This window comes from Stegastes partitus, unplaced genomic scaffold (genome assembly GCF_000690725.1).
Source record: "Stegastes partitus isolate 25-593 unplaced genomic scaffold, Stegastes_partitus-1.0.2 Scaffold222, whole genome shotgun sequence".
Taxonomy (NCBI): domain Eukaryota; kingdom Metazoa; phylum Chordata; class Actinopteri; family Pomacentridae; genus Stegastes; species Stegastes partitus.
The window spans coordinates 482,477-492,325 of NW_007577953.1; the positions used below are offsets into that span (position 1 = coordinate 482,477).

General features: G+C 44.9%; 1 protein-coding gene across 1 annotated transcript in view; it reads left to right on the top strand.

Annotated features, from left to right (window-relative positions):
• Positions 1-9,849, top strand: part of gabbr1a (gamma-aminobutyric acid (GABA) B receptor, 1a) — a 112,531-nt gene that overhangs the window by 21,997 nt on the left and 80,685 nt on the right. The window contains exons 5-6 of the mRNA XM_008281100.1: positions 4,076-4,261; positions 6,176-6,193. Coding sequence (XP_008279322.1) covers positions 4,076-4,261; positions 6,176-6,193 — 204 coding nt within the window. The remainder of the gene's footprint in view (positions 1-4,075; positions 4,262-6,175; positions 6,194-9,849) is intronic.

Sequence of the window (9,849 nt, forward strand, 5' to 3'; positions counted from 1 at the left end):
TGTGCTGGTGTGGGTCTGGTGGATCTCAGAGCAGGCTTCACTGTGCTGGAGCTGGTCTTGGCGTCGGCCGGCTCCCGAGGGACGGATCTGGCTCCTCTGTGTTCGCTGCCTTTGTCTTTTTGGCGCCGGGTGCAGAGGGTCCTGTACAATCTGGGCTTGTCTCTGAAAATAGCAACCGGATTTGGCTGAAAGGAGAGCGGTTCTGATCCAGACTCTGAAACTACGAGCTGAAATTCATTCTATGAATCTGCAGTTTCAGGAGAGCTCCGTGTCCGTCAGCGTGCCTCCCTGCTCTGGTCCACCAGAGGACCGGAACACCTGCATATTATAGGATGGATTATATTATAGGATTATTCTGGATGTTTTATATTATAGGATTATTTTGGATGTTTTATTGGATTATTTTGGATGTTTTATATTATAGGATTATTTTGGATGTTTTATATTATAGGATTATTTTGGATGTTTTATTGGATTATTTTGGATGTTTTAGATTATAGGATTATTTTGGATGTTTTATATTATAGAATTATTTTGGATGTTTTATATTATAGGATTATTTTGGATGTTTTATAGGATTATTCTGGATGTTTTATATTATAGGATTATTTTGCCTAATAAATGACTTGAGTGACATTTTCTTTGCTGACCTGCAGGGCAGCACCGATTCATTGATCACTTGTCAACGATAACCGGATTCCAGATCACTGGTTATTGGTTTGGAGAACTTTAATTCTTTCGGTTCCAGCTCCTGCTTATGTTCTGTTCCTGTCCTCTGTGACGGTGACCTGAGCGTCTCTGGGATGCTGGAGGACGCCATCGTGGGCTTTGGAGACATTGATCGCCTATTGTGATCAAACAACTAATTGATTGATCAAGAAAATACTCAACAGATTAACTGACAGTAAAAACAGCTGTTTTCCAAAAATGAGCAAACACAACATCTGGCTGCACTGGAGCTGCTCCTGTTAGACCATCAATTGATTGATTAGTTGTCAAGAATTAAACGTCAGCTGTTTTGATAATTGATTAGTCTGTGATTTAAAAAAAACAATAAATTAAAGAAAAAGTCCAAGTTGTGATTCCAGCATCGTTAAATCGAATAAACAAACGACTGAATGTCTTTGTGTTGTGGACCAATAATTAATCAATACCTGTGAAAACAACCGACAGGCTAATAAACGATGTAAACAACTGACAGGTTAATTAATGATGTAAACAACTGACAGGTTAATTAACGATGTAAACAACTGACAGGTTAATTAACGATGTAAACAAGTGACAGGCTAATTAATGATGTAAACAACTGACAGGTTAATTAACGATGTAAACAACCGACAGGCTAATAAACGATGTAAACAACTGACAGGTTAATTAACAATGTAAACAAGTGACAGGCTAATTAATGATGTAAACAACTGACAGGTTAATTAACAGCTGTCGGTCTGTCAGTTGATCGGCTGTCAGGTGTTTAATTAATGGCCGATGGTTCTGATGATGGTCAATTAGTCCTGCTGCTCTGACTCTGGTCCCTGAGTGGACCGATGGAGGACCTGCTCTGACTCTGGTCCCTGAGTGGACCGATGGAGGACCTGCTCTGAGGACCTGCTCTGACTCTGGTCCCTGGGTGGACCGATGGAGGACCTGCTCTGACTCTGGTCCCTGGGTGGACCGATGGAGGACCTGCTCTGTTTCTCCTCTACAACAGCAAACTAAACGTCTTTGTAAACAACAAAGTGATCAATTAATTGAACATAATGAGCGTAGTGGTTATTGCAGCTCTACTGATGTGTCACCGACCACAGCTCGTTAACGTTACCTCACGTTGATTAGTGATCAGCCTCGGTGTGGTGGTGGCCCGGTAGCAGAGGCCCGTCTGTGGTGCCCACATGACCACAGCAGATCAGAACTCCTCCACCGGCTGAGGCTGTTGGATATTCTGATGATTGCTCCTGCGTTTGATAGTCGGTTGATTTGAGTCTTTTAACGCCTCTTGAATGTGTGTTTTCTCCTCTATGACAGTAAACTGAATGTCTTTAGGTTTGTGGACCAAACTACTAATAATTGACCGAAACGTCAGCAGGGGGTGTCATCTGGGCTGAAAGGCTTCAGGTTCTGCTGATGTTCAGTGAGGACCCAGATGAGTCTTGCTATGGAAGCGGTCACAGACTCAGCATGGTCAGGTTTTAGTTTCAGTGAAGAATCGATGTTAACCTGTAGAGGAATGAAGCAAAACTAAAGACCCACAAACGGTGTCTTCAGTCTTTCTGTCACGTTCATGAGCCTGTGTTGGTGCTGAAACGTGGAAACCCTGATGTTCAGCCTGTTGGACCTGCCCCGATACGCCACAACGTTAAACCGCCTGCCCAGGGCTGCGTAGATCCTCCTCATGCCTCCGAAACACCTCCGAGCCATCAGGACCTGGACCTGTGGGGGAGTCCTGTGGCGTCTGGAACCAGGATGTTGGCAGCGGACACCTCAGGTCCTGTGGGTTGCAGAGTTTGGCCTCCGTGGATCGAGCTGCTTCCAGCATGTCCCACAGATGTGCATGATCGGTGTTTACGGAGGTCGTGCGAGTCAAAGAAACGTCTCCACAAACTAAAACAGCAGAACCAGCTGATGGATCAGCTGATGGATGAGGAACCAGCTGATGGATGAGGAACCAGCTGATGGATGTGGTTCACTTCACCTGTCAGCAGCTTCACCGTTGCGGCTGATGGACGTTCTGATTTGTGAAGGAGGGCTTTGGGCTGCTGAGGTTCGTTGGGCATCATCAGAGCGGGACACCCAGCTTGCTGTGGGCGTGTCACGCCACAACGTGAGCAGCTCTGAACCATTCAGCTCTCTGTTTGCTCTGCAGCCCGTCTGAGCAGCGGCAGCAGTAACCAGAGGAGATAGAAGACCATGAAATCAGGTGACGTCTTACCTGTTGACTGCTCTGCCAATGACGCTAACCTTTCATCTAGTTTATGAATTAGAATCACAAACACTGGAGGAGCTGAAGATCAGCCTCCTCGTTAGCAGACGCCTGGTATCAGTGAGTGAAGCTCAGGTTTCTCTCCAGTTCATTTCAACCTGACACGAGTCTCTTTTCCAGAGACCTGTCCGTGCTGGAAAGTCACTCAGGACATTTACTCAAGTACAGTTTGGAGAACTCGAGCATTTCTCCGTATATTTCTGGTCCACTGCAGTTCACAGACAGATGTTCTGTTTACTCTTTTCTTCTGCTTATTCAGGTGAATCATAGAAAATATAACCAGGAACTGAGTTATGATGTCATTCTGTTGGAAAGGTTGGTGAAGACGGAGTTACCTGTTTTTGTAAATGAACTCTTCAGGACAAGGTGTGAGCACTTCCTCCTCCTCTGGATGTTACAGCATCCTCCTCTCCAGTCATCTGAGTGTCCGGTTCCTCATCCTACATCCACCTCTTCCAGAACCCCTCAGCAGTGAAGGTCATGGTTTGATGCAGCCAACAGAAGCACATGGTCTGCATAGAGACTGGTGGAATCCAGCAGCCACCAGAGAAATGTCTGATTCTGTGCTGTGTATGCAAACAGAATATTAAAAACATGTTCTCTGACCAGAAACAAACAGAAGTCCACTGCCTCTGATGGATCTCCACTGTCAGACCTGACCATCCTGATCACCCCGTTTTGTTGGACTCTTTGTTTCCCTGAATCTCCACAACGGAGGTGGAGAGAGCGACGTTAGCGTAGCGACGTTAGCGTAGCGACGTGACAGCCACATGAAGGGGAGATACACCAGAATCAGTGTCTTCCTCCTGATTGTTCTGCTTTCATGATTCCCAGTTTGCTGATCACTGAGCTTTTAATCAACCCAATACAAACCACTATTTAGCAGCTCTAATGAGGTGGTGGAGACCAAAAAGGAGCCAAAAGAAGAGTTATTATTGCACCTATATTCATCAGACCCCCTAAAACGAGACTTTAAACGGAGGCTAATGTTGCAAAAGGCTAGTTAACATGTTCACACATTCTGAGGTGCAGCTGCCTCTGACCAACGTTGTTCATTTACCTTTTCCCTGTTTCTGCTGTGGTTCTTGTGGTTTCCAGTGCTGCTGTGCCCACGGGTGTGGACGTCTCTGGAGAACGGCAGGGTGGCGGCGAAGCCTCCCGGGCCGCCGGTGGAGGGCACGGTGCTCCACTACAGCTGCCACGCCGGCTTCATCCTGGAGGGCAGAAACATCAGCCATTGCACAAAGCTGGGAAAGTGGGACGCACCGAAGCCCACCTGCCTGTGTGAGTGTCTCAGCTGGAGTCTAGAGCTCAGGACGGATGTAGGACATTAGCCGAACACTGTAGAGCTGAAACGATCAGTCTGTCCACAGGCTCCTAAACAACGATTCAACATCTATTTTGACATGTGAATAGTTTCAGGTGACGTTTTGAAGACTCCCTTTGCCGTATGTGATACTGAGCTTAGTATAACATATAAATATACTAAACCTAATAACCTGAAGTTACTACAAACTGTTTTATTGTCATGTTCTGATATTTGATTAGGGTTTAGGGTCACTTTAACTCTGTTTGGAACAATGTTATTGAACAAAATGTTTTGTGAGATTAGAGATATTAATATCGAGTAAAATAAGAAATGTTTCATGTTAATTATCACTTTCCACGTTGATCATAAACAACAGACGACAACTGTAAATGTTGTTCATCCATTTTGATCCAAAAGGAAATCATGTATATTAGAAGAAGTAGAAATAATTCTCTAAAGTGTTGTTTAACAGATTTTCCCTGTTCTGTTTAATTCTTATAACATCTGGAAAAGTCTCTGAGAGAAGTAATGATTCACATGTTGACTGTAAATTACACAGAAAACATTCATTTACATGCTCAGAATGAAAGAACAAAGCAGAAAACCACACATCTGTTCATAAACGCTCATTTGCCTTTTCCAACATTTCATCGTAAAATCGCACAATTTCTGTATTTAAATCAGCAGGAAAAAAATAAGTCTTTGCCAATATTGAATATTTTCTAAACTGTTATTTAAAAGATTTTTTCTATTCAGTTAAATTACGGATACAAAGCAGTAAAACCACAAACACATGAATTACAGGCTGACTGTAGGAACAAACAGAGTAATTCAATCTGTTCTTACTGCATTTCATTCATACACACATATTTGCTCTTATCTCCACTTTAGGTCAGATTTTTTTAACAGTGTGTTTAATTATTGCGTATAATAATTTAAATGGTTGCCTTAATTTATTCAGATCCCACTTTGTCACAGGCCCTCGGCTCACTGAGCTCTCAGCGCCTCACACAATCGGGACATGAGGCTTTAAAGATGACAGATAATTACAAACACCTGCTCTCCCAACAGTGCAGCACGGTTGCTAGGCGATAAATGATCCGGCCAATCAGAGCCTAGTCCTGAAGCGCGCCGTGTGCACTGTTGGCAGGTGAAGCAAGCGATGAGCACGAGTGACTCCCTGACGTCCAAAAACCACGAACGGACACGCAGGACGAGCGAGCAGGGTGGGAGTGGATGTGAGTGACGGCCGACAGATGGTGCGTTCACTGTCACAAAAGATCTGTTCAAATGACTGCAAATAACTGAGGATTTCAGAAACACACACACAGATGAGACAAAGAAGCGAAGACAACCAGACTGCCAGCTGGTTATCAGAGGAGTTGGCATGGCAACCAGTAAAGTTGCTATGGGAATGGTGGTATTAAACTGAGATAAACAGGAATCATCAGCACAGTTGGAGCGGACAGCTGAGAGCAGGCGGCTCCGTTTATGATCCTCAGGAAACCAAGCCGATCAATCAAAGCTTTGCTGGTGTGTTTAGATGCTTGGACCTGATTCTCCTCCTTTGCTCCTGTGGATGGAGCATCAGATGCTGAAGTTTGCACTACAGATGCAGCCTCTAGTTCCTCCACTGTTACATAAGCAGCCTCCTGCCAGGCCTCTGCTCCGCTGGCTGTGCTGCACAGCGTCACTGCTGCATTGCTGCCATCTAGTGGAGAAAATAATCTCAATTCTGAGCTTTACTGCACCAAGAAAGGCAAATTGAAAACATGGGCTGTTCCTTTAATCTGTCCAAAGGACTGATCAATTAACTGTATTGGATTGTTTGGCTGGACTGTATTTTTAATCAGCTTTCTTTGTCCTTCTTCTCCCATTGGCTGCCACAGATGACAGAAACTACACAGGTAAGAGCGATTCACTCTGACTCTTTACATTCTAAATGATCCATGACACTAAACGGTGCATACCACATCAGAACAAGCACAAACCTTCCAAATCTGAACTAAGAAATTATTGTAATAATAAAAATGAGACTTTCACATTCCAGTCAACCATAATGAGCACCTGTTGCTGATGATCACGTCAGCAGTTCCTCAGCAGCTTCTGTCTGTCCAAACAGACAATTTAAGTTCTCATCTGAAGTCATTCTGTGTTTGCTATGAATCCTTTCACAGAAAATAATGTCTGATGAGCCTTTTAACCTCAGTGTTATTTCAGGAATTTGCTCCAGCAGCTTTAAAAAACCAAACGTTTCCAAACACAAGTCAGATTTTCTCCATTTATTTATTTATTACTGTAATGTTTTTAATAGAGAAAAAATATATATGTTAAATATATATATATATATATATATATATATATATATATATATATATATACTCAAAACATATTTAGTTTTTTTCTGCACAACCTTACAGAATTACTCCTTTTATGAACCTCTTTGAAAAACAGAATTGGTAAAAATAAATTAAAAATAAAAAAGCTGCATTTTCCTGTCGGCAGACGGTCAGGAATCATAGAAACGTGTTCAGAGTCAGGCTCAGGTTTTTAACCGTCTTATGTTTCTTAGAGAAAGTTGCCGGAGACACAATTTCATTCTAATGTCGTTCTTGCAATCTTTCCTTAAGCAGAGATTTATTGATTGTTTAGTTTATTGATGATTGTCTCGCTGACACTTCAGTGTGATGCTGAAACGGTGCCAGGTGCAGGTGTGTCACATCAAACATCAGCAGAGGACGAGGAAGTGTAGAAACATGAAAGTCCTGCATTTACACCCAGAAACAGTTCAAACTAAAATACCAGCAGAACTGGACCAGAAACAAAAGCAGTTCTTCTGCAGAAGGTCGTATTTAGGAGTCATGATTTTTACGTGATCGGACTGTTGTTGCATGAACGTGTTCATCAGAGTGCTGGTGAAGGTGAACCCCTCAGGGATCAATACATTTTATTATTAATCAACAATATTGGGTCACTGATTACATTTTGTGTAATTAAACTAAATGCAACATAATTAAAGTTCTCAGATAACCGCAGAGGAGTAAAAAGCAGAACGTTTGCCTCCCGGCTGTGGCAGAGGGTGACTCTGAGTCACACTGAGTGGCTGTCGGCTCGTCCCCCTGATGCTGCTGCAACATTTACACATTTACTGTTGTTCTGGGCATCAATGAGGATTTTTTTGCCAAATTGAAGGAAATGCAGGAAATGAGTGTCTCAGGTAACGAATGTAAACAACACCTGTTCAATGTGTTGATTTGTTACCTGGTCAGGACCAACCAGCGGACCGGCACTCGTTACATCAGCACTGAGCACACATAGCAGCGTTTTTAAGTGCAGCCACAAGAGGGCAGCAGAGGTCTTTGTGACTGGTCCCCGTGGGGCCGCGGCGTCCTGGTGGCGCTCTATCCCAAGGCCTAAATCCCCTCGCCAGCTGGGAGAATCTGACTCGGGGGGTGTTTGGAAAGTTGTCCTGTGAACAGCTTGTCCAATTAAATATTTTTCTGCTGTGAGAAACCAGATTAAGGCTGAAGCCCACAAGTTAAAGAAATTAGTTTTCATAGCTGAAATCAGCGTTTCACACGAGGAACGTTGTTCTGTCCAACAAACCCGACTTTACTGCCCGACAAGATGGCGGCTGTTTGATTCTCTCATCAGCATCACGAGTGCGCTCGTTGCCACTTCCTCTAATTCTGATTCCAGCGTTTGAGGGGAAATGCTGGTCTTCAGTGCTGGTCCTCGGTGCTGGTCGCTCAGTGCTGGTCCTCGGTGCTGGTCCTCGGTGCTGGTCGCTCTGTGCTGGTCCTCGGTGCTGGTCGCTCAGTGCTGGTCCTCGGTGCTGGTCGCTCTGTGCTGGTCCTTTGTGCTGAACCCTAACCCGGCCCTGTGTGAAGCCGGACTCCAGAACGCAGCGGGTCGTTGCTGATGTGCTCCGTCAGCTTTCTCCGGTAGATTGAAGCACATGTACGAGCAGCTGCTGCTGGTTCGCCTCTGACCGCTTCCATCAGACGCCGGCCCGATACCGAATCATTGGCTCGCTGCAGCTCCGCTAATGATTCACGCCGGGCTCGATGTGGAGTTTTTATGCGAGCAATCCCAGAAGTTGCTGAAAAAAACTTTCAAATGTCACAAGCAGACTCGACAAACACATAATTAACAAAGCGGCGGAGAGCAGTGTTTCCTCAAATAGAAGTTTCCATCCAGTGTCTCCACGCTGACCTCCTCCTGGCTCCTCTCGGCTCCTCTCCATGTGCCATCACCACCCACGTGCTGCCTCCTCAGCGGGAGAAAGGTTAATACCCTGCTCCTGTCTGTCTGCTCGCCGCTGCCAGGGAGATGCAGGTGGATCGCTTCTCTGTTTTCTCCAAGTAACGCTTTAACAAAGCAGAGGACAGAACAGCCGACGCAGTGCAAAGGGTCCTGTAGGCCCAGAGCTCCCTTCAACAATCGACTCCATCTCCTATCTGCACATATGATCACATTTCTACTCTGGGAGACGGGACAGAAGAGCACTCTGGTATCTGGTCTCTGACTCTCCAGCTTGACGCTGAGCTCATGAACGTCTCCACAAACAGAGAAACAGAAGAATGAGCTTCTATCTTCTCCAGCTGTCAACAAGATCAGCTCGTGGTTCTGGGACGTCGGTGCTCCTGATTACTCTCCTTTATATAAAGTTCTGTTTTTAGTGAAGCAGTTAAATGAAAACCAGGGTGCTATTCGTCACGGCAGACATCTAAATCAGCCAAAGTGCTGTTCAGTAGAGAAATAAGACTGATGGAGACCCTGCAGGGATTTCTATCCAGTGGATTTTATTACCAACAGTATGAAGTAAAATACTCATTTGTCTGCCTCAGTTAAAACTGTTTCACACACGCAGGTATACAGGCTGCGTCTGTGTGGTTCTGGACTGATGTCAGTGATGTTTATGGCTGCGTTACTGGGCTGCACCACACCGAGCAGCACCAACATCATGATATTTAGGTTTTCTGCCAAATGAAAAAAACGACCAGGATTTTCACCAAAGGACTTGAATAACTGTGTTTCGACAGAATGACTCATTCTAGAAGGATTGGAGGGAGTTAGCAGGAGGAAGGAGAATGAAACCCAAACAGGAAGCTGTTCAGAGGCTCGGTCGTACGCTGACAGGAGAGGTTTGCTGCTTTGGACCACATTCTGATCTGAGTCTGCACCAAAGCAGAGACGATGGTGATTTAAACACAGTCGCTGCCTCATGTGGTGCAGCAACGAGAACCGGTTCCTGGTCTGATAAAAAGAAGCTTCTACCTCTGATCAGAGCGGACCACGTGACCCTGAGCACGCTGTTTCTGGTCGCTATCGTCTTCTCTGTAGCCAGAATATTTCAACAACACCTGCTTTAGCTTTTGTTGTTGCAACCACATCTGCCTTTCGGGGGCTTTTCTCCGATTCCTCGCTTATTTTTCTGTGCACATACGAAGTCTGCACGTCAACACACTGTTTTTCTTCAAAACTCCACATTCAAGAACCCCTAAACCAAACCGACATCGCGGCATCGGAGCATCGCAGCATCACGGCATCATGACATCAC